At 39.6% G+C, this 25,457-nt stretch overlaps 2 protein-coding genes across 17 annotated transcripts in view; one reads left to right on the plus strand and one right to left on the minus strand.

Annotated features, from left to right (window-relative positions):
* The window catches only part of LOC123762929 (uncharacterized), a 105,909-nt gene extending 101,517 nt beyond the window's left edge, over positions 1-4,392 (plus strand). For all 7 annotated transcript variants that reach the window (XM_069302077.1, XM_069302076.1, XM_069302075.1 and 4 more), the window contains one exon: positions 100-4,392. In XM_069302077.1, the coding sequence (XP_069158178.1) occupies positions 100-1,623 (1,524 nt within the window). In that variant the 3' untranslated portion in view covers positions 1,624-4,392. The remainder of the gene's footprint in view (positions 1-99) is intronic.
* Positions 4,393-5,487: 1,095 nt separating this feature from the next.
* On the minus strand, positions 5,488-25,152 carry LOC123762928 (mediator of RNA polymerase II transcription subunit 15). 10 transcript variants are annotated; one of them, XM_045749722.2, is made up of 5 exons: positions 25,068-25,152; positions 22,021-22,149; positions 16,214-18,268; positions 10,834-11,108; positions 5,488-6,940 (listed from the first exon to the last, which is right to left on the minus strand). In XM_045749722.2, exons 2-3 carry the CDS (start codon positions 22,135-22,137, stop codon positions 16,628-16,630), a joined length of 1,758 nt encoding a protein of 585 aa, XP_045605678.1. In that variant the 5' UTR covers positions 22,138-22,149; positions 25,068-25,152; the 3' UTR covers positions 5,488-6,940; positions 10,834-11,108; positions 16,214-16,627. The 10 variants fall into 10 exon arrangements, with proteins under 10 accessions (XP_045605678.1, XP_069158182.1, XP_045605679.1 ...); XM_069302081.1 differs by having other exon boundaries at positions 5,488-10,212; XM_045749723.2 differs by having other exon boundaries at positions 10,614-11,108.
* Positions 25,153-25,457: the final 305 nt, after the last annotated feature.

A 25,457-nucleotide genomic window follows, 5' to 3' on the forward strand; every position in this document is an offset into this window, starting at 1 on the left:
GAGAAGAGACAAAGCTTAATTTAATTTGTGTCTGTATTTCTTCTGCTTTCTTTCTTTCTTTCCAAAGCATCCACCAATACTAACCCTTTGCTCTGTTAGTTCCAGCTTGAGTGGGCATGGAAGCCAATGGCTGCCATGATGAACGAGGACAAGACAGATCTGGTCTACTGGATCCCCCCACTCTACAGCTCAAACCTGATGGGTACCTCGTCACCTCGCCGCCCCTCCGTTATTGGTACGCCCCGCCGCCCCTCGCTCACGGGCACGCCCCGGCGCCCTTCGCTCACGGGCACGCCCCGGCGCCCTTCGCTCACGGGCACGCCTCGGCGCCCCTCCATCACGGGCACACCCCGCCGCCCCTCGCTTTCACGCTCATATACACTGGCTGCAGCAGCCACTGAGAGGAAGAGGAGACTGGCCACAAGACGAACCAAAATGACAAGCGAGCAGATTGGCGATATGCCGTGTGATAGGAGAGATAGCTATGTATGCGACAGGAGAGATAGCCATACGTGCACCGAGAGGAGAGATAGCCATACGTGTGGTGGCGACAGGAGGGATAGCCATACCTGTGAAAACAGGAGGGATAGCCATACCTGTGGCGATAGGAGAGATAGCCATACCTGCGGCGACAGGAGAGATAGCCATACCTGTGGCGACAGGAGAGATAGCCATACATGTGGCGACAGGAGAGATAGCCATACATGTGGCGACAGGAGAGATAGTCATGTAAGTCATGTATGTGATAGGAGAGATAGCCATATTATTCCTGAGGTAACGGAAGACTTAATAGGCATGAAAGACGAAGATACCGAAAGTGGCATCCACGATGTATGTAGTCACACTCACTCCCGTGAGGACCTTCCCCGCCGTAGCTTTCAAAGTATTCAAGAGGAGAGATTTCCAGAATTACAACGAAGCACCTTTCCGGGACGTCCGAAAGTTAGGTGCACATCCATGAAACTTCGGCCTCCAGAGAAGGTCTGTGAGGGAATTAGACGTGCCTCTGATTCTGCTGCAATGAAATCTAAAACCTTACCGTCGATATTTCGGCTGCTTAAGCCATCACATCACCAAAAGAACAAACACTTATTAAACAGAGAAGTTGAGTCTCGATGCTACGGCAGTAAGAAGGTGAAGAGGCCCTCGATTAAGATCTATAATCCTCCATCACGTCTCTCTAGTCGACGGGCAAGATCCAGTTTTTCTCAATCTGAAGAAGATGATCAGTGTGTCATCGTGTCTATAGACCCCAAGGCCAGAGAAAACCTCCGTGGAGGGCCCATCCCAGATCCGCAAAAGGCTCAACAGGCAAACAAAGGCCTATCGGGAGACACACCCAAGATACGTCATGCTCACCTTCAGATGGTGCTGCGACTCCTGGCCCAGATGTATGAAGAGAAGGTTGTCCGTCAGGATACAGAGATTCAGACCATTAAAGCGAAGCTACTGACGCAAGAGAAGCACTTGAAGCGAATGGTACAGATGATCCTCCACTTGAAGGACGAAGTGAACAAGATGAAAAATCAACGGATTGTAATGAATGAGCAGATGAAAGACATCCAGAGTGGTATACTCAGTGTCAAAGTTGGAGAAAAAGGCAAAACTGGGATAGATGTATAAGTATTATGAGCGACATAAAAAAATCAGTACACCTAAAAGAATTCTTATTGTGGCAGTATTAAAATATTGATAATAGTATAAGTAACAAACACCAAATTTATATATTATTGGTCATGACTGATAAACATTAGGGATGGCTTGTGAACCAGGGAAAGCAATAGGAAAGAGAGCTCAAGAGATGGAACCAGCTGACAGCTACCCCCTCACAACGTAACAACAGCATTTTTTTCGTTGGCACAATACATTTTTTTTTGAGATCGTTACAACGTTGGTTTTTACGTTGGCACGACGTTCTATTTTATGTTGGTACAATGTTATTCTTTTACGTTGGAACAACGTTGTTGTTTTACATTGTTGCACCGTTATTAATATTGTAGCCACATAAAAATAAAAAATGTTGGTAATGTTATTGGACGTGGTAATGTTGTGTGTTTGCAGAGAGACAGGTAATTAGGCGCCCATGGGTACTAATCCTGTCAACTGCCATTTAGAGTATTGTTATTTCAAAGGCTATGCTGTGACAAGGGCGGGTTTTGCAGGAATGGCCGCTACCAAAATATTTTAAGATTTTACTGAACCTCAAACCCCTTCAATCCGCCTAATAGATGTTTCGCATATATTGTTGAGTAATAATACGAAGTAAAACCTAAATTTTGAAATATTAAGATGTTGGATGTTTGATTACATATCATTAGATTTAGTGATGTTGGAGAAAGCCAGTGTTGTGAGGAGGGCAGGTGTGCCCGGGGCTGCAGCACAGTACCCGGGGTTTCGCTACTGCACAGTGCCCGTGGCTGGAACACAGCATAGTGCCCGAAGGCCGTGGTATAGCACAGTGCCCGAAGGCTGTGGCATAGCACAGTGCCCTTACCCTGGGCTGCGACACAGCACAGTGCTTGTTGATGCAACATAACACAGCACCTCATGGAGGCACCACAGCATAGCACCCAGATGCTACAACACAGTGCATGGTGCTCGTGGATGCAACAGATCACAGCGCCCGGGGGATGGAACATGACGCAGCGCCCGACCATCACTCCAGTGACTGACCCAATACCCTTGCAGTCCTCCACACTGTGTAGTACCATTATCATAGTCTCTACAGTGTTCTTAGTTGTAACAAAGGCTACATTATCATACTATACTCTGTTCTGCAAAATATCAAGCCAAACATTTATTGTGCTCCATCAAACGTTTCCATTTTCAACCCAATTGACATTATTGTATGACAGTAAGTTATGTAGTTATTAAACACGAAACTGTATTAGAGATAGTTATAATACCATTTAAGAAGTTCTCATGCACTGTCTTCTTCAGTGATAATATGCATGTCTTTTTTTTTTTTAGTGTCGGGTGAGCACTGGCTAAGTGAAGGATACTGCAATCCACACAAAACCACACCTGAGCCGTCTCCGTCAGCGGTTCAAACTGGCGTTATACTTCAGATGTTAATTCCTGAACTGATGTATATACATAAAAGGGGGTAAAAATACTCCAGGACTAGTGGGAAAAAAACTTGCTCAGATTTGACTTAAGATGATACTTAAATGTTGAGGTAAATACGTTGTCGGGTCAGATGTTGCTATCCCGCCCCCTGTAGTGCATCCTTTCCTTGCCTCCTGTAGTGCCCCTTCCTTGCCTCCTGTAGTGCCCCTTCCTTGCCTCCTGTAGCGCCCCTTCCTTGCCTCCTGTAGTGCCCCTTCCTTGTCTCTTGTAGTACCCCTTCCTTGTCTCTTGTAGTACCCCTTCCTTGTCTCCTGTAGTGCCCCTTCCTTGCTTCTTGTAATGCCCCTTCCTTGCCTCTTGTAATGCCCCTTCCTTGCCTCTTGTAATGCCCCTTCCTTGCCTCCTGTAGTGCCCCCTTCCTTGCTTCCTGTAGTGCCCCTTCCTTGCCTTCTATAGTGCCCCATCCTTGCCTCCTGTAGTGCCCCTTCCTTGCCTTCTGTAGTGCCCCATCCTTGCCTCCTGTAGCGCCCCTTTTCCCTTGCCCAATTCTCACTCCCTCCTATGACCCCTCTCCATCCTCAACCATGCCCCAGCTCAACCTATGCTTTCCCATCGTTTAGTCCTCCAGACAAGATGTATTGAACTCTACTGACTAAAGGGCGTATCGTGCCTTCGACACCTTGCGAGTCATTTTTCTAGTCACTTTTAAAAGAAACAAACACACACACACAATATACAAATATATGCAGAGCAACCTCAATTATCCGGACCAATTGATACAGCTGCAAATCAGTACATAAATCTGTATAAATTAATAAAATATCATGGGCTATAATTAATTTATTTTGTATTGTTTATTATAATGAAAATGTGCTAAAAAATACCTGTAACTGTGTTGTATTAGAAACGGACCAATGTATATGTAAGAAATCAATTAAACAAATTTGTAATTAGGTATAAAATATGATTCCCATCGAATCACAGACTTCATGGGCAATTTAGATCACAGAAATTTGTCACAAAAAAATTTGAATCTTGCTAAAATTGGGTTCTGGAAAATTGGGTTTTTACTGTATGTAGACAAAAAATTATACACATATATTTATATATCTTAAATACTCGAATTTGTGTCTTTCTAATGAGAAAATGATATTAATATTTATAAGTTACATCTACATGTGTGTTATTAAACATAGTTTGTACATATTCAACGTCATGTTTACATTAGATTAGCAAACCGAACTTATTTAATGCTGTTCGAAGGTGCTCTTTATATCCCTGTAGCATATTACCTATGAAATATATACATATATATATGTTTAAGTAATGTTTTTTGTTATCCAACTATATTACCCGCATTTACCCGAGGGCCACCATCTCTAGTGGCCTTGAAAGGGACAGGAAACCAGCGGCCTGTCACAAATGTTCCTAAGGACTTTTTTTTTTCTATCTGAATTTTAAGCTTGTGGCACATAATCTGAGTTTTTGGCACCTAATCATCCTATTGATTGGTCTAAAATAATCTTTCATACCTCCATTCTTCACAGACGCCGTCGTGTCAAATCTGCTCTGATACAGAACATACCCAACATGAACTTTAAGTCCTGGCATTGTTGCTGTTGACTCGTCCCTGTCACAGTACATACTTAAATGTTCTACTCTTCCTAACAAACGTGACTTGACATAAGCCTACTTTTTTTTAAAACTTTCTCTGAAGCATTTTAGTGCAACAATTTGGGTAAAAATGCTCCAATGATCTCGATATTAAGGGAATGATCAGGGGGCAACGTTTTTGTTACGGGGCGAGGCCATTATACACAGGGGAGTCCACGTCAATGCGCATTTTCTAACGAAATGCGCATTTCAAGAATTTTTGGCTGATTTCCATTTGTGTCCTTAGCTCAAGAAATACTTTGGGCGAATCCATTATGTAGTGGGGGAGTCCTTGACGAGTCCATTTTTTACGGGGGAGTCTTTATTGAGATTAATTTGTTTAAATGAGGACTCTTTACACCACAATTGGTTAATTTAAAGGAAATACTACTTAAGAATCATTATGAACTCTCGTGGAATTCGCATTATATAATGGACTCCCCCATTACATAATGGACCCTGACAAGGACTCTCCCATCAAATAATGGAATCGCCCAAAGGGTTTCTCGAACGAAAGACATTATCAGAAAATTAACAAATGTCTTGAAATGCACATTTAATGAAAAAATGGGCATTGATGTAGACTCCCCCCTATTTTCACAATGGCCTCACCAATGCCCCAGGTGGAGCCGTCAAGCATTCAAGCTTCGCATTAAAATTAAATTATATTTAAGTCCATTATGGCATAGAAAATCTCATTAACTTGTTTTGGACCTAAGTTATTTTTATTCCTGATCGATATATGGTGGAAAATTATTACATATCAGAATTTATTTATTTATTTATTTTGTGGAAGAAAATGCATACATGTTTAATAATAGAAGATACATTACATCAAAGTTAATACATATGTATTATATATCAGAGGATATGCAATATATAAGTTTTATGAATAACATCTTGTCAAATGGTAGAAAAACCGTCTCGGTATACATAGTATATACATACTATATAAAAAAATATATAAACTGCGGGTTAACACATGTATCATTTTAAGAATAAAGAACACATTTGTTATTATCACTAGTTAAGTAGGCTCGTTTCCCATACAGTGTTGCAAGGATTTCAAGCGTTACATGTAATTAAAGTGTTGCAAGTGTTTAAACAGTTGCAGATATTTTTAACAATCTTACACATGTTTTAAGTGTTGTAGGTTGCAAGGATTTTAGCAAATGCAGGTGATTTAAGTGTTGTAAGTGTTTTTAAGAGAGTGCCTTGTGAAAACCTTGTGGATTCTCACTGAACACTAGTATTTTCCTCTCCTACCACCCCCTATTCTTTTGTTTTTATCAATGTTATTACATTGTTACAGTTTGCAGAAAACACACATAGGAGGTGCTCTTTGGAGGTGCATGTCCAAAATACAGCAAACATTTCAATGTACCTCACTTCACCTCTTTCCTGCCTATATATCCACACCCACTGTATTCCTCCTTCCGAAATTCTGAATTCCTTCCTTCCGAAAGTACTTAAGGAAATTCCAGTTTCAATTCTTCCTCCGTGGTCTGACATTGTCACATTTTGCATCACGTGTTAATTTTCGTGATTTCACACACACACACACACACACACACACACACACACACACACACACACACACACACACACACACACACACACACACACACACACACATACATTCGCAAATAGAGTGGTAGACGGTTGGAACAAGTTAAGTGAGAAGGTGGTGGAGGCCAAGACCGTCAGTAGTTTCAAAGCGTTATATGACAAAGAGTGCTGGGAAGACGGGACACCACGAGCGTAGCTCTCATCCTGTAACTACACTTAGGTAATTACACTTAGGTAATTACACACACACACATATATATATATATATATATATATATATATATATATATATATATATATATATATATATATATATATATATATATATATATATATATATAATATAATATATATACTGTATATATATATAAAGGGTTGGGATCAGCCCCCTTGCGACCCCAGTGAAGTCTGAAATGGCATTTTTTTATCTTGATTCTTTCTGCAGTTTTAATATTATGGCAGATTAGCATTCTGGAGCTCCTAGTACAGTATTTAAATGGTGCATCATTTTGCGGTTGACCCGGGCACTGCCAAATACACCATCTTGTATAAATACTAATTATTATTCCACACAACCCACAATCTGCCTCTTCTGTCTGCCTCTCTTGAACAGGACGACGAGAGCTGTAGACGTCTCCACAGCCATATCCTTTAATGAGAACAAAAACAAGTTTACTTATGTTCCCGAGATGTTAGTGGTAACTGTAGCTGAATACCACAAAATGAAGAAGAGCGAAGGAAACGTAGGAGGGAAAAATATGAGTAGCTGGATAAAGAAAATGGGCAATCTTCTTAAAGAAAATGGGCAATCTTCTTAAAGAAAATGAGATAACTGGACAAATATTTTTTTCTAGCTGGATAACAAGATTGGGACAATTGGATAAAGAAAATTGGTTCCCTGGATAAAGAAAACTAGCTCGGTACACTAACACCAACCTGGCTCACACAGTAAGGGGTAGTAATAAAATATCTTTGCTGTATCACTTACTTGCCAAGTAATTCACAGATTAATAAAAATGCAAAGAAAATATCATTAACAAAATAGCTAGTTTCTTAAGTACAGCTTACTTGACTAATACGCCAAGAGTGGTAAGAAAACCGGTTGACAGGATATAAACACACAGACGGCAATTTGCGATGTTTGTACCTGGAATACTATGAGGGGGAGTCTAAGGCTAGACTGTGTAATACTTGTAGGAACACCAGAACTAGCAAGCTTGGAAAAATTAATATATTCATGCAAGTTTACAGTGGAAGGAATTTCAAGGTGCCCGTAATGCCTAGCGATATCATCAAGTGTTGGTCATAAACATGTAGCGATAATATCATTAGGTAGTTGTAAACTACTTGCAATATTATCGGGTTCTTGTGATCACTAACAAAACTTTTCAGTGATTCAAGTAAGCAATTATCAAAAGAAGGCACAAGCTGTGGAGACAATGTAGCACCATCAGTGTCGCAAGATATTCATAAGGTGCTAAATACCACTGAGGATGCCAATACAAGAACAAAAAGCCAATAAGGCGAGAAATATCAAAGGTATCAGATTCACCATGGATTTTATCGAGGGACATTAGAAAGGCACTACATATGATCGTCCTGAAAATCAGGACAATCCACAAGCAGGGGCATGACTAAGTGGGACAATGTAGTTCAGACAATAAGGAGCAGGGCAGCGTTCCATTAAATGCCCATCAGTTAAGCATGTATGGCCAATATATAACCTAGCCAAAGCCGTTTCCTATTGTCTATTATGGTAGTAGGAGGGTGGCCAAGGGGATGGGATGGGATAGGATAGGATATATATATATATATAAAGTCTAAAGATAATCTAAATTGAGTCTAGAGATAATCTAAAAAGTCTAAAGGTAGTCTAAAAGGGAATATGTAGTGACGCCAGTTCATAAAGGAGGCGAAACAGCTGACAAACAATTACAGACCAATATCAAATCTTCCTATACTTTCAAAAATATTTGAAAGAATTATTTACAAACGGCTCTATACCTACTTTATAAAACTCAACATATTAAGTCCCTGCCAATTTGGCTTCTGTTCCCCCCCCCAAAAAAAAAGTACCAATGATGCCATTATTAGACTGCTTGATATAATCTACACAGTCCTTGACCAAAATGAGTCCCCCAATTGTCCTCTGCATTGACCTGAGAAAGGCCTTTGATACTGTAAACAATAACTACCTCTTACTTAAACTTCACCACTATGGTATTCGAGGCCTTGCTCTGGACTATATTTGTTCCTATCTCAGTGACAGACATCAATATGTAGTCATCAATAGCATATCCTTCCCCACTCTACCATTGACAGCACGAGTGCCACAGGGCAGCATCTAAGGACCTTCCTATTTCTTATATACATAATGATTTGCCAAATGTTTCTAACATTCTTAAACCTATACTATTTGCTGACGATACTACCTTTATTCATTCTGACCCCAACCCCCACACACTAAATAATATTGCCAACAGTGAATTAAAAAAAATCCACTCATGGATGTCAACCAACAAACTTACAATAAACATAGGAAAAAACTTCTACATTTTATTTGGTAGTAAATCAACAAATCAGATTCAACTTCTGATAGACAATGTTAAAATGACCAATAAAAATGTGGGGAAATTCCATGGCCTATACATAGACAAGAGATATGTCACTTCAGCACCCACATACAACACACCCAAAAAAGTCTAAGAAACTGTTGGTATACGGTACTTTCTAAAATCAGATATTATTCTCCCCCACTCTCCTCTCATTATACTATGCACTAATCTATCCATATCTTACATACAGTATCTGTGCATGGGATTCAATTACTGCAGATTACCTCAAGACTATCATCACTCAGCAAAGATCTGCTATCAGAACTATAAAAAACTCTGTCTTCGGACAACACACAACCCCTATAAGTCCCTGAACATGCTAAACATACACTCACTCCACACACTCTCATGTGCTATCTACATGTACAAAACCTTGTTCCTAAATGTTAATCTTAATCTGAAACTTTTCCTTGATAGGTGTAATAGAACCCATGAGCACCACACAAGGCATAAATATACTGTATCTTCGATATCCCCAGAGTTGCACTAAATCTGTGCAAAACTCCATGCAAATAAAAGGGCCCAATCTTTGGACTCACTCCCTGATGAATTAAAAAACTGTCCAACCCATGTCCTGTTCAAAAGTAAAATAAAGAAAGTACCTAATTTCACCCTTATAATTTCCGACCTTGTGCTTCAAACTCACATTGTATCTTATACTACCCACTTCCCCAATATTAGCATGTAAGACACATATCCTTGGCAGTATAATCCCCTCTGTCAACTTATATTGTAGTTATTTGTTGATATAAAAATGTACCCTTTCATCTTACCTGATGTTAGATTAACGACCTGCCCGAAACACTATGCGTGTTACTGGCTTTGCATGAATGTAAAAATATCAATCTTATGTAATCTCACCAATCCATTGTACTTTCTTGCAAATCAATTATTATTATTATATTATTATTATTATTATATTATTATTATTATTATTTTAGAAGGATTACCAGTGAAAAAATGAGCATGTGACTCGCAGAGGCTCAAAGCAGTCATAGAACAACAAATGGAAACCATCTCAAGATCGACAACACTCACATCTTCACAGATGGATCAGTTGATCAAGAAACAGATTCTGCTGGGGCAGCAGTTTACACTAACAACCATGAAGCTTACTGGAGCATGAATTGTGGGTGCTCAACATTGCAAACAGAATTATATGCCCTGAAGGAGGCCATAAATGTCAACTTGCACCCAACTGCTCTCCCTCCAAACGTTCCCTCCCTGCATGTCGAAGGGCTCCCTCCTGCATGGGTCCTCAAGACAGTGTGTATCGCGTGACTCCTCTTAAGTCTCCCTGCCTCTCCTGAATAGGCCAAAAGAGCACAGTTTGAATAAAATATTATATATCCAGGTGGTGTCAAAAGCCTTTTTCAGGTAAAAAAAAAAAGAACTGCAACAATGAAGGTCTTTGCAGCAAAGACAGTACAAATACAGACCTTTAAGTTCACTAAAATATCAGTTGTGCTACAACACTTGCGAATGCCAAATGGAGAGGGGAATAGGTGTCAATAGTGGTCTTAAAACCACATCAGACGGGCATTAACCATACGTTCGAAAAGTTTGCAAATGCAACTTGTCAGGGCAATGGAGCAAAAATCCTTAGGGGAAAGTCAAAGGACATAGGGAAAGACTGAGAAGAAAAATGGGGACTAAAGGTGAAGGTTACAATGGATAGAGTAGATGAAGAAGGAGGAGTAATTACACTAAGATGAAGGATAGCAGAAGACTAGGAAGGGTGGAGATAATGATGATGGTGATGTTCGTCCTTCGGAGTCGAAGATGACCATGACTTCAATATATCAGGTTGAAGGTCGGTGACTGTGTGTCAGATGATGGAAGATGAGACTAATCTGGGTCCAGAAGGCTCACCCACACACAGGACATATGTGGATGGGTGCTACTGCAGAGGTGGAGGTTGCTCTACCTTTGCGTGCGGCGAGTTTCCTCTGGGCCTGTGCAGTCTGTCTATTTTCTGCCACACTGGCCCCTGTGGTGACTTTGCTTTTCCAAGTTGGAGGGTCCTGAGCAAGCAACTTCCAAGTATTGGGGTAAAGAAAGAACAGCCTATCATTTGTTCAGCATTTCCAGACCATCTTGGTACACTCTCCTCAATCTTGCAGTTTGTCTACTTTTGCACTCTGTGGTGAAATAAAAACCACTTTGCTACTATATCCAATCTCAACTCATTTCCCTATATATCTGAAAAATACAAAAGTAAATGTCTTAGCAACTGAGTGGAAATAACATTATGATATACATGCACACACAAAAAGTTGGAAAGTATTATTCATAATGATATTCAGATATATCACACAACACAACATTTTCATTCATATGTTCATCCAATAGCTGTCAATGATTTTGAGGATCAACATTCCTGTAGTCCAATCACTGACCAGGCCTCCTGGTTGCTGGTCTGGTCAACCAGGTTGTTCGACATGGCTGCTTGCAATCTGATGTATGAATCACAGCTTGGTTTATCAGGTATTCTTTGAAGGTATTTATCATGTTCTCTTTTGAACATTGCGAAGGGTCAGCCAGTTATGCCCCATATGTGTAGAGGGAAAGTGTTGAAAAGTCTTGGGCTTTTGCTGTTGCTAGTTCTCTCTCAGCATGCCTATTGCACCTCTGCTTTTCAATGGGACTATTTTGCACATCCTGCCATGCTTTCTTGTTTCATGTTGTTTGTGTGCAACAATATTCCACTCTTAGAGAGCATTTGTGCCTTGAAAAGTATCATCTATGCTATGGCATTTCTTGTTTGTAAGGTTCTTATCCAGCTTGTAATTTTTCTTACAGTTGTGGCAGCTGTTTATTGTGTTTTTTAAAAGCAAGGTCTTCTGGCATGATTACTTCTAACACTTTTACATTGCTTTGTCTTTGAATAGTGTGGCTTGACTGCATTTTATGTGGTTTCTCTTTTGATCTTTTCTTTTCTTCCATACCACAGTAACTGAAACTTATCCTCATTAAATATATATTTTGTGGCCCATTGAAAGACTTCATTAACATTAGATTGGAGGTTTGCTCTGACCTCTATATTGTCTTCTCAAAGAAAATCTAGTGTCATCTGCAAAGGATAATTCGGTGCTATACAGTAGTTTGTATCCTTGTCTGTGTCTGATATGCAGATAAGAAAATGTACCGGAGCAAGTGTGCTTCTTCCACTGAATGCAGTTTTCCAGTGGATGACTGGGTTTTACTTTCAGTAGATGACTGGGTTTAGAGTAATACTCTGGGAACCCAGAGTATTAAACTCTGGGTTCTATTAGGAAATTAAAGATCCATCTCTACTTTGCCAGTAATTCAGTTTGTGGATGTTTTGTGTGCAATAACGCCATGGTCACATTTGTCAAAAGCTTTTGTGAAATCCATGTATATTACATTAGCATTTTGCTTGTCTTCTGTGGCATCTAAGGCAATTCTGAGAGGCAGGATGCCCTGTCCTGAACCCATGTTGTCCAGGATTATGTAGGCACTGTGATTCCATGTGCTTTGTGATCTTACATCTTGGCAATCTTTTCAAAGATTTTTGCGCGTGATGTTAGAGCTATTGGTCTATCATATTTTGCACCTCCTTTACTTCCTCCTTTGTGAACTGCCATGATTTGCTCTGTTTTAAGTACAACAGGGATAACACCAGTATTTAGGCTCCATCTCCAAAAGATGTTTAGGGGCCTGTATTAGTTTTTGCAATTCTTAATGAGTACAGAATTCTCTGGGAGTTGAGCCTCGAGCAGAGTGCATGGGCATGCTATCTATGGCTACTTCTAAGTGCAATTGGGTTAGAGTGACATCTGATATATGGTTCTGTGTTTGTGCCATTCATAAGGAATTCGTTTTGATCTCATCTTCAATGAATTCAGTGGTTCACTGAAAACAAAATCGTACTATAGTCCAAGTATTTTGCTAGTTTGCTGTCATATGTGACAGCAAAAAGTATTTCGAATTCTTATTTCACTTATAGCTTTTGCTCTCTTGGGGCCTTCTGGATTTTGATTCGTGCAACTTTAGCTCAATCGTTTCTATTTCCCTACATAGCATTCTTTGCCAGTTTTGTGATAGTGGAATATTTGAGATGTTCTGTGATTTTTATTCTCCTATAGAGGGAATGCCATTATCATTAGTTTGCATCTTTCTTTTTCAAGAGGTATGCCACTTGCACATATTTATAGTGCTACTACAGTGTGCCTATTTTATCAGAGCACTGGTTTAAGTTTGCATTATTTGTCTTTCCAAGCATATTTCTGCAAGGTCTTGATTTATTTGTTCCCAGTTCATCCATTTATTAAAATTGAATTTGCTGATTTGAGACTGGCTGCACAGGTCACATGCCCATGCATGTCTGAACTTCAGTTAGATTGCCCATTTCTAGGCTGATGCTCAATTCTTGAATTTTCATGTTTATGCTAAGCACTGTCTTCCATCTGTACATAAGAGCAGTACCACCACTGAATCTAAAATGTCTAACTTATATTTTTTATCAGGATTTTTGTTGCACCAGTTATTTCTCTTACTTTACTAACCCTGTTCTTAACTTGGATTGCACAAATTTATCTTTGTCAGCCGTATACCTGGGATATATAAAATAACCAGTTCTACCAATTCACCATTCATTTATTTTACACATAATTCTGTTTCCATCTCTCCCCTCTTTAGTTTTTGTAATATACTGTACTGAACTCACATTACACCTATATACTGGGTTTGTAACTTTCTCTAATATTCTTACTGTAACCTTTCTCATATCCCCATCCATGTACAGTATATATATTGAACAACAAAGGTGACATGACACAAACAAGGCATGCAACTGAAGAAGAGACTATATTAGTAGGTGGAGAAAATAACTCTGAAAGCCTAATGAACAGAATGTATGAAAGGGGTATCAATGTGAACATGACTGAAGGAAATAGTATGAAAATTAATGCAAGATCTGGTTGATCAGTCCGGCAACCAGGAGGCCTTGTCGACGACCGGGCCGCGGGGACGCTAAGCCCCGGAAGCACCTCAAGGTAACCTCAAGGTAAGACAGTACTGTATGTCAGCTGATATATCTGCAGAAGAGGTATGCATATCAGTGAGGATGCTGAAATGGGGAAAAGCACAGGCACTGATGAAGCATTTACAGATGAGAATAAATGTTCTATAATAGAAACAATTGGAATGGAGACAGTCTGTGATTTTATTTATGTGATTTTAACTGTTGGCATGCCATCTAGAGTGATGATCTGATGAATTCCCGAGGCATTCTTCTGGAACCTCTCGATCTCTCATCTCCATTGTCTATCCTGAATTCCAGCGAGCCAACTCGTGTTGACCTACACACTCACACCCTTTCTATACTGATCTTTTCATCTGCTAGTCCTCCATTTATATACAGTGCTGGTCAAAAGTATGCTCCACCCTGTTCGAGGCAGTGCGTACCTATGGTGTAAAAGAATGATAGTTGTGTGTGATATTAATACTTTGAGTCAGAAGTACCATACTGTACAGTATTTTGTTTCGGAAGGCTAGTGCGGCAGCCCGTAGGACCAGCCACATGACTTAACAGTAGAGTTGGAGATCCATTGGCTCCACTATTAGAATCAACACCCTACTCCATATCTTGAAAAACCATGAGACTGACGATGATGATGTTGACCACTCGTGGTCATCTTCATCAGCCCCTTCATATTGTTATGATCACTATTAATGGTAGGTTCTTTCCGTTTTCCATCATCCTTACCAGTATCCCATGGTCCGATCAGGAGTACTGTACATCACTTCTTTTTAACTCTGCAAAAGGTGTTAAAAATGTGGTCATGGTTCTTCCGGGTGCAACAGCGGGATGTCCCTTTGCTCCTTGTGTGATGGCCCTGGACATTCTCATACACATTGCTCTTCATTCCAAGCTCACTGCAGGAACACCCTGCCCTTTCTCATACATGCGTCCACTATAAGTTTCAATAGGCCATCGTCACCTTGAAGCATCGTTATCCTATTTCTTTCCCTGAAGCTCGGCACCAGGAACACTGTCTTGACTTTTTCTTCACCATTACCTCTGCACATGCATTGTCGCACTACTCTTCCCCATCCTTCTTTTCTTACTTCATTTTCCAACTGTTTGCAAACCTCAAACCCCAACACCTTCACCAGCTCCTCTCCGATCTCTGTCCGTCATTTCCAACCTTCCTTCCCACCGAGAGTCGGGTGATCTACTTATGGACATTCTTGTAGCTTTTGATTCTGCCTCTGGTACTGTTCCTGACGAAGTGCGCCCTTCCATTTCTGGTATTGTACACCCACCTCCCTTGATCACCCTTCCAAGCACCTCCTTCCTCTGTGCTTCTGCTCCTTTCTGATACCTTGTCAACTCCTGTCTGTGCTGGATATACCTTTGCCACCCCCCCTTTCACTGCACTATCTCCTGATCCTCCCTTGTCTCTTGTGTCCTTTGCCTTTTTTATTATCTTAACATCTGTTCTTTCCTTGTCTATTCTTCAATGTAATATATGTGGTTTCTTTGCAAATTTTCCTGAACCCCAACTTCTGTTATCTCACTTCTCACCGCTTTGTGTCTGTCTCCAGGAGCCCATGCTTGGAACTTGTCCTGGTAGCTTTCACAGTTATTCCTTTCTTTTTTCCGCTCCAGCTTTTGCTGGGACTCTTATTACTGTCTTGATCCAGAATGATGTTCACTTTGTGCCTCTCTTTTTCAGTTGAACATTCATTCAGAATTCAAAGAACTCTGTCATTCGTATCTTTATGGGTAAATGGTACACTGTTCCATTTATATAGTATGAACTTGCTCGAGTGAACTACAGTATTTGAGGTAAAGTCAGTCAGTCTGAACCATCAGACCCCTGACAATCCCAGGCAAAGAAAAAACTTAGGAGGGCCTATATCCACTAATGCATATTCAAGTTTGATAATTACCTTACCAGGAGAGTAGTGCAGAGAAATATCATTATCATAACCCTGAAGCACATTTAGGCAAGTACAAATACATGAAAACCCATCTTTTTCATATAAAATAATCAAAATGACGATTAAGTAATAGAATGTTACATGCAATATTTAAATAATTGGCAAACGATGCTATATAAAAATGTAATTATGACAATTATTAGTATGCGCACATACACAACATACTGGAGACGATTTAAACAAAGTCAGTTGGATTTTACATAAAAATAATTTTTTTGTATTCTCTTCAATCGTATGAGTAATTAATGGCAAACAATTTGGTGTCAACATTCTAAATATATATACTATCATTATTAGATCCAAAAATGTAAAATGATTATAAAGAGCTTTCTCACCAGTGGTAGTGAAGGAGGCAGCAGTGTGCACACCACCCCACTGGTGCTGCCTCATCCTCCTCACATCGCCTCGACTGGATTGTAGCTGCAGGAATAGACACCTACTGGTGTGAAGTCAATTGTCTGCCCAATGGAGGTATATTTCCACATTTTTTAGCACCTTTTGCACCATAGTTGTTGCTGTAAGACATCTTAATAAAAAGTAATATGTAGTGCAATAATTAAAAATTCACGGTAACATACACAGTACTGTACTGTATTTTTATTTGTGTTTATACAGGTGCATTACAACATGTCTCACGTTAAATTATTACCATAAATGCAAATTGTATAATTTCTAATACTGTACTGGTACTAAAACCAATTTTCCAATTGAAATTGTAACATCTTTATGAATAGAAAAGTGATCTGAACCTAAAATGCACTATTCACTGCAAGAGCATTAGCTATTGCAGAAGTCACACATGATTTTGGAGCACAAGCTTGCCGCACGCTCATCTCCCAGCTATGCAACAGCATAGTGAGGCTACAGTGAGGAGGCATATTTTGCAATCTGACCAGCATACTTTCTCTGATGTTTCTCAAGAAATCGGTAGTTTCATAATCAACAGTTAACAAGTCACATCGTGGAGGTTTTTCTGGATATTTGGCTGGGACTGTAAGGGTTATTGGAGGAACGCATGGGAGATTAGGATCATCAAGTTGACAAATAAGAGTCAACTCATCACTTCCAGGTGGCATCTGGCAGTCTAAATTGACTCTAAATCGAGCATTAAGACGAGCTACTTCCCCTTGGACAATATCACTGATGTTTGGTGTCTCCGGTGGAGGTTGGAGAGGGTTGTCTCGTTTAGAATGCTTTGCTGGTTGAGTAACATAAGTTGGACCCAACAACACTGATAAGGCAGGAGATATTGTCCGGTGCAATGTATGAGCAGCACAAGGTGACTTTAAAACTGTGTTTAGAGTTTCTTCCATGTTTGCAATGCAGGTTTCCATGTTTGGTGGGACAGGAGCTTCAGTCTCGGCATCTCGATGAATTTCTAATTTCTCTAAAACTATTTCACATTTCAATAATGTTTCCATTGGCATTCGCCGCGTAGGATTCTGCAGCATGTCATGAAGCTGTTTCATTTTCTTTGACTTTTCTGCATCTTCATTTCCAATTCTTTGAATCATGCGACGTAAAGGAACAACATATTTACTGAGCTGGCGAACTTTTTCCCTATAAGCAGCATCTTCTACCTGGCTATTGGATATCGACTGAGCAGCAGGAGATGGCTGCTGAGATTGTCCAGGAGTGTTAATCATTCCGCCTGGAGAAGGAGCTCCCATGTGACTTGTACCTCTACCCATGCCTCCACTGTTACTTGCACCAGCAGGTGAGGGCACCATGCTAGATGATGGTGATGGAGATACAAATGCAGGCGATGGTTGGCTATTTGGAGCAGATAAAGGTGGTGCTGGTGAGGCACTTGTAGGTGTGGGTGTCCCTTGACGTGGAAATCCAGGAGAGGGAACACGTGGCTGCATAGTACCTGCGCCGCGACCTACACCACTAATTATCTGGCCTGGAACTGGTCCAATTTGAGTTGTACTGCCACTCTGACCACCAATAGTCATTTGTATTTGACTCATTTTCCCTGACTGAGAAATCTGATTCATTGTCATCACTGTCTGTTTTTTATTTACACCGGGCATTTGCATCTCATTTAATCGTGGTCGATTATTAGTTGTCCAATTAGCCATATCTGCAGCCTGGTTAGGCATGTTAGGTGGCATAGGTTGTCCAATTCTTGGGGCACCCTGCATATTCACCGGCTGGCCAGCCATTAAAGTGGTGGTGTTTGGGCCAGATACAACTTGTCCTCCTGGCCCTGCCATTTGACCACCTGGACCAGACATTGGAACAGACCCTGGGTGACGTGTTAGGACTTCTGCAAGATGTGGGTTATTACTTTGTGGGTTACTGTTCTGAATCATCTCCCGCATGTGCATTGCAATACGTCCTATGTATTGGAGATATTCATCTTTCTTAGTCGCCCGCTGGAACACCTGCAAAAGATATTCTTTTATTATTTTCACTTCAAATAACAAAAAATTAATCTGTGTAAATAATCAACAGAATATCTATATCCAAACATTATACTGTATTTAGAAACTAGTGCATCATAAAGTATGAAGTATAGTAAATTCTTGGTGGGATGAGTTAGAAGCAAGAGCAATTAATGATAAACCAAAATTATTTTATTGAACTATATAACTACAATAATTTCCATTCACTTATTACATGATTTCCCTTATTACACATGCATTACTTCCTGCACAAAAATGTTTCATAGCATTTAACTGAACTCTGACAACTCCATACTTGCACTTCACACTCCAGAGGCCTTCTCTATTATCTTAGTCAATATTTACTAAGTGCATAAAGATCACATACATCTTGTAATCTTTCACACATTCCTTCTCTACAAGCAGCCAATGCAAAAGTCCGATCTACACACACATTGCTCTACCACAGAACCAATGTTGTTCATCACTGCCCAAGTTCTCAATATTTTCCAATATTCTCCCACTACACTTAGTAAACTAATGCTTCTGAAAGTTTCAAGTTGTTCTTTATTTGTATACAGTGGTTTAACCCCTGCACTGCACACCTGTTTTTGGCAAAACCTTCATAGTGCAATTGTTGAGGACATATTTTTGTTGTTTTTATAAATATTCAGGTAAAGTTAATGTCAAAATGTTTCCGAACTCAACTATTTTCATTTCAAAACACAAAGAGTGATGAAAACATTAAAAAAACATTAAAGTATAGCATAATTAAAAAAAAAAACTCAGAACAACTTCTGTTGGCTGGCGCAGTTAAGGGGTTAACCACAACTGTATTTCATCCCTCTGGCACAGTACCACTATCCCATCCCTTTAACAATTTATACAAACCCTCTCCACCAAGAATTAACAATTATCGAGAACATCCCAAGCTGTGTCACATAGCTGAAGGGTTAAGGAAAACTAGGCTGTTTTGGAAGACTTGGTTTTGCAGCAGGTATAAGCCTTTGCAGGCCCTCTATATTGTAGGTGGTGTGGTTCCTGATCACCCAGTTGTCTTACAAGGAGATTTACAAAAGTAATATTTTAAGACACTAGGGCCAGTATCAGCTGGTTTATGCTGCAAACAACAGAATCCAGCCTGTCCCCACACTCAGCCAGTTCAGTTGGCTTTCATTCCTAATTTGGTTCAGGCTTCTAAATAATTGTTTGCTGCAAGTCTGCAGGAAATGATTAATGTGGGGAAGGGGGGAAGAGGGAGCATTAGGGACCTGTAGTGGGTGGGGGGGCAGCTCAAGGGTTGCCCCTTCTAGACAAATAACTGAATGCTCTACATCTATCCTGAACAATTATGAATTATGATTGTCCTCTACCTAACAAGGTTCTCAAAGCTGGGAATAGTACCACTTGTTGCTCTGCACATTGTTCTTATGCAGCTAAGCAGATTTCAAAAGATCAGCACATCTTTGTTGATGAACCTGATCATTGCTGGTAAAATTAAAATTAGAGACTAGACTGATTATGAACGGTAAGCATCCATCAGTCTCAGGAGACTACGGAGTTGCGCTCTGGTTGTCGGTCTGGAGTGGGCTCTCCAGGGCGCAAAGCCAGGGTATGTTGATACAGGGGAGAAGCTGTCACCCATGCAGCAGGTCACGGCAAACACCTTTTGACCAACCTAACTGGACTAGACTGATCATGACCAACCTAAAAAACAAGCAAATAAGCTTCCTATTCTACCTCATTGGCAATCGCCAAGTGCACAAGATTTGGGCTAGGCGATCCCTCTGGTTCCACCTAAGAAGAATGGGAAGCAAAGTACTTAATACGAAGCTAAATACAAATCAAGGATCACTAAAGATTTAATCCCTTTTAACCTGTGAAAGAAACGACAATCTTTTCCCACACTTTTTACGCGAGCATAAGAAATACTGTATTGCCGGAACAAACATGGACGTCTTCAAGAGAAAATTAGACAGTTTTCTTCAAGTAGTACTAGACCAACCGGGCTGTGGTAGATATGTGAACCTACAGGCCGCTCCAAGCAACAGCCTTTTGGACCAAGCTCTCAAGTCAAACCTGGCCTCGGGCCTGGCTTGAGGAGTAGAACAACTCCCAAAACCACATCCAGGTTTATAACCATCCAGGATATAAACATTTGATGGTTTCTGCTTCCAAATAACTTGGGGAAAGATCAAATTCATAGTCTTTTCTGTGGCTAACTGTGATGTTGGTAAAGGAATCAAGATGAAAGTGAAGATTTGTTAAGGGTGAGCCATGCATGAGCTGTGTTATCATCTGATGATTGTCAAGCAAAGCAGGTGCTTGACCCAAGTTAGTGATTTCCCATTGTTTTTTTTTTTTGTTTTTTGTTTTTTATTATTATTATTTTCTACCACAGATGTGGCCACACATTTACAATGCTAACCAGCATATATACATTTTCTTCTGTCCTCCATGGACAGGGTTAGAGAAATGTTAAACATAGAGTTCAAGGGTTTATTGAACACTCAACCACAGAAGGTGATTCGGTGCTTTTAAAATGCTAAGCTAACCTACATACGCAAATACATAGATACACAGATTTACGTATGCCCTACATAAAGTGTTAGATGTGTCTTTTACATAGTGTCATTAATGTACATTCACAAAGGTGAAATCTAATTCTGATCAGCTTCCATATATACTTTATACCCATACATATACATACACACACATATATACATACATATATACACACACATGCATTCACATACATCTGTCTCATTTACTCTGACAGGGTGAGATAGCTGATAAAGAAACTAGTGTGCAATTAAGCACTTAATCACTGAAGGTGATGAAGGTGCTTTTACAAGCTCAGGTTATATAGTTATATCATATATATACATTGAATAAATGATATATTACATGGTCAATCTTGGATACAAGTCCAATATATCATCAAGTGTTCCAGTACTCATATAGTAATTACAGAGTTCAGCATACCTTAGCCCAGGAGGGCGAAAGTCAGTCAGTATGGGACATTCTACAATATAATGTTCAAGAGAGTGCATGTTTTCTCTTTCACAAAGTTGACACATTGTGTACTCGACATTTGGGTTTTGAGAAAGCTGCCAGATACGTCTATATCCCAGGCGTATTCTGGCCACTATAACATCACATTGCCGGGTTCTTGTTCTGGGACACAAAGCCTGTCATGCTTATTGAGACTCCCTTAAGCCAATGGCTACCCTTTCCCAGGATGCAGCCCACATCCGTTGCCTCACTACCCCCGCTACCTATTTACTGCTAGGTAAACTTGCACAAACATCTCCATCCTGCATGGATATCAAATTCGGGACCTTTTGGAAAGTGACATTACTGGGACTGATAGCTTGGGGTTATGAGCAGACCATTTCCAAGCATCTGGCCCTGGCTGGATTAACTGTCTCCAAAGGCTCCCAAGTGTCTAAAATGGTACTGCAAGGTCACTATGTCATGTGGCATTGGTGCTCCTAATTGTTCTGGTTTGATTACTGTTGACTATACTGTAAACTTGATATATATATATAATATGATACAATAAACTACTGATAAGCACAGAAGTGCTATCCACATACTGTAACTTCAAATCTATGTAATCCAATACAGTACTACTCAAATCGAGGGTTGCCTGTAGGCATGATAGGCATGGGAGCCAACACAATTAAAACTGTAATTTAAAATCAAAGAGAAAAAAGCACAAATCCTGATAATTAAAACTATGTTGTTACCTGGAGTTCCAAGTCATGAGCATTTCTGTGGTTACCCGGTGGAGTTTGTCGAATAAGATCTTCCAACTGAGCAACAACCCTCTGGCGGAAGTTCCAGGACTTCCAGTCATCAGCCATTGTTCTTGCTTGCTGCAACAGAATAACACGTGTAAGAAAACATTTAACCTCCAGCACATACAAAGCTATCCATCCACATACAATATTAATATTCTTTAATCAGTTACAGCATACAGTGAAGTACAGTACAGTATATTCAGAAAAATATACACACATTGTTACATGAATGCAGCCAATGAGTAGTATATACTGTAGCCTATGTTCATGTGCTATATGTATCTACACAGTACAGTACAGTACTAATTTTTTTATTTTGACACGATTGTCTGGGCAAACACAAAAGCTATTGCATGGAATTTTCCATTTCTACGCACTAAAGGCTCACTGTACCTTATTTGTTTATTATATATAGTCTTCTAGTTCTTCATTGAGCAGTCTGACATGGCAAATACCCAGATAATCACAATTTCATGACCAATTCTAAACATTTTCCAATTACTCATTGTAATCTTCAAGAACCACTTCACTCCCAAATGACTTCTTGCATTATTTTATTGCTGAAGTAGCATACATGTCTGTTACTGTGAATTTCTGATTTAGATTTTATTTGTCTTTATGTGGTTCCATGATTGGTGTTTTATTAAACTTCTATAACTATGTAATTGAGGTAGACTTAACATTCATTTGCAATCTAAATCAATATCCAGGAATTTCATGTAGCTACCTTTTGCTCAAAAACAGTAATGTAATGTGCTGAGCAGAGGCACACTCACATCTTTAGGAAAGATAGCAATGGCAATACATTCAATGGAACTAATAAGCATGGAGAAACTGTCTTTACACCACTAATTTTGAGAATCATTTAAATAATAATACCTGTACAGTATTAATAATAATAATACACAACGAAATCACATTAACGTTATGTATCAATGAGAAAATCAATAAAGATGATTTGAATCTGCTCATTTGCTACTCCCAAGCTAGTGCCCTAAAACACCATGACACGATATGGTCAAAAGCAATGCTACCTGGGATTCCACTGAATCCTCGAAGATTTCTGAGGCATACAACTGAAGCCCAATCAGGGTATTAAGCATTGCCCCCATGCACTCTGGCTAATGGTCCAGTAGTTCTCCAATACTTATCATCAAATACACAATGCACACATGCACCCCCCCCCTACCCATGGGAGGATGAATGAAGGAATGGTGGCCAACCATTTGGGTCATCAGGGATCAATGCCGACCTACTAGAAGTGAGGCCATCATTGTGGTGACCAGTCCAACTGGAAGTGAACAAAGACTTGTGGCATGCCATGCATTATGGATGCAGCCTCATGCATGCATTATGAATGCATAGTAATTTGGATTCTTGTTAACAAATATGTCGTTTCAATCCTCAAACTTCAGGTAGCATATTACTGTATGTAAAGTTTAGTGTCCCATGGAGAGGAGACTGTATTCAAATTGCTTGGCACTCACTTGGGTATGTTTCAACTGTTCTCAGTAGTAGTAAATACTAATTATAATTCCTGTGAACTGCAGTGTTTCCTCCGATATGTTCCACTTGCCAATGATGGGCAGACAATAGCAGCCAAGAGTAGCTTGGGCCCTAGAACCTCTCTCAAGGTTAATTTTAAGCCATCATATCATCAAAGGTATCCAAAAACCAGCTCAGAAATAATTCTATAATATCACACACCTTGCACACTATATATAAAACAATGTTATCTATAATTTTCCATTAGTTTAGGTAGGTTAAGTTATGAAAGGTTACAATGAGTTATGTTAGCTGACTCCACTTATGATAACTTATGATAAGACTATCATAACTTATGATAAGACTTATCATAACGTGGAATTATTGTAAGACTCCTGGTGGGTTAGGTTTGCTTAGATTAGGTTATAATGGGTTAGCTTATGCTGGGTTAATTGAAATTAGCATATGATGGCTTAGGTTAGGTTGAGTTATGTAGTAAAACACTATGCACGTTAGTTGCTTTACAAAAATAGACCATTTAATAACTAAAAAATCTATATTTTCCCATCTACTGCACCTTTTTGTACATAAATAAATGTTTGGTATTTCAAGAACAGCAATGATTTAGGGTCACGGTAGTATAGTAGGGTTCGTTTTCAACTCTCAATCGAGACTTCCGGATCCAAATCATGGGTGGGGACAGAAATGGATGGCCATGTATCACCTCATGTATCTATTCACCTAGCAGAAAATTGGTACCAAGGAGTTAGTCAGCTTGTTTATTATTATTATACAGGAAAATTTTGGCAGCTGCTGTACGTTAACTGTTGCACATTGCAAGTGTGCTGTATGCCAGAATACACAAGTATGATATAGACTGCTGTACACCTGTTTAGTCCAGCCTCTATCATAGTGATCTGTGCAAGTGGCAAAGCTTCTGGTCCTGCCTGTCATCAAGAGACCATCAGCTCTAAGGGTTTAATCTCACGAAGCTCCCCCCATAATGTGCCCTACACACACACAAAGATTCAGATTCAGATTCAGATTCAGATGTTTATTCAGGTAAGGTATATACATACAAGTGATGTTACATTAATGGATTGATATATAGATAGAGCTAGTACATACAATGCCTAAAGCCACTATTACGCAATGCGTTTCGGGCAAAAACGAACAAATGGTACGATGGTACAAAGGATATTGTACCATCACCCTCGTTTAGTGCTCACCTTAACACACACGCTACTCACACTACACGGGAGAGTCTCAAGCCAACAAGCCCTATACTCTATTGAAATTGAAATAAGTTTATTGAGGTAAAATACACACAAAGGGATGAGGTAGCTCAAGCTATTCTCACCCCCGTTCAGTACATCGTGTTAATACATACATAGACACACATCACAAGCAATAAACATATTACCAAACATTCTGAGAGATAAACATATACATTTCCTCCTTCACAAGTACCTATACCCTAAGGTCCTATCACTTAGCATTACACTTACAACACCAGTGGCGTCTGTGGCTGGAAAGTGTAAACAACACGGTTGCCAGAATTCGTATTCGCTGAAAGTATTCAATTTCTCTCTTTATTATGCACCAGAAAGTAGCGGACTTTATTTATATATATATATATTTATTTATATATATATATTTATTTATATATATATTTATTTATATATATACAATTAGGTACATTGGGATTGTGAGGATACATAGCATAGTAATTACATTCTTGTAAAGCCACTAGTACGCGCAGCGTTTCGGGCAGAGTCAAGATCTAAAAGTAGGACAGGACTTAAGATCTAAAAGTCGCGAATTTATAATAAAAGTAGCCGAATAGGCTTTTTAGCGACTGATACGCTTTTCAGAGTACATAGCCCAGTTTAATTTAG

Source organism: Procambarus clarkii, chromosome 47 (genome assembly GCF_040958095.1).
Source record: "Procambarus clarkii isolate CNS0578487 chromosome 47, FALCON_Pclarkii_2.0, whole genome shotgun sequence".
Classification (NCBI taxonomy): domain Eukaryota; kingdom Metazoa; phylum Arthropoda; class Malacostraca; order Decapoda; family Cambaridae; genus Procambarus; species Procambarus clarkii.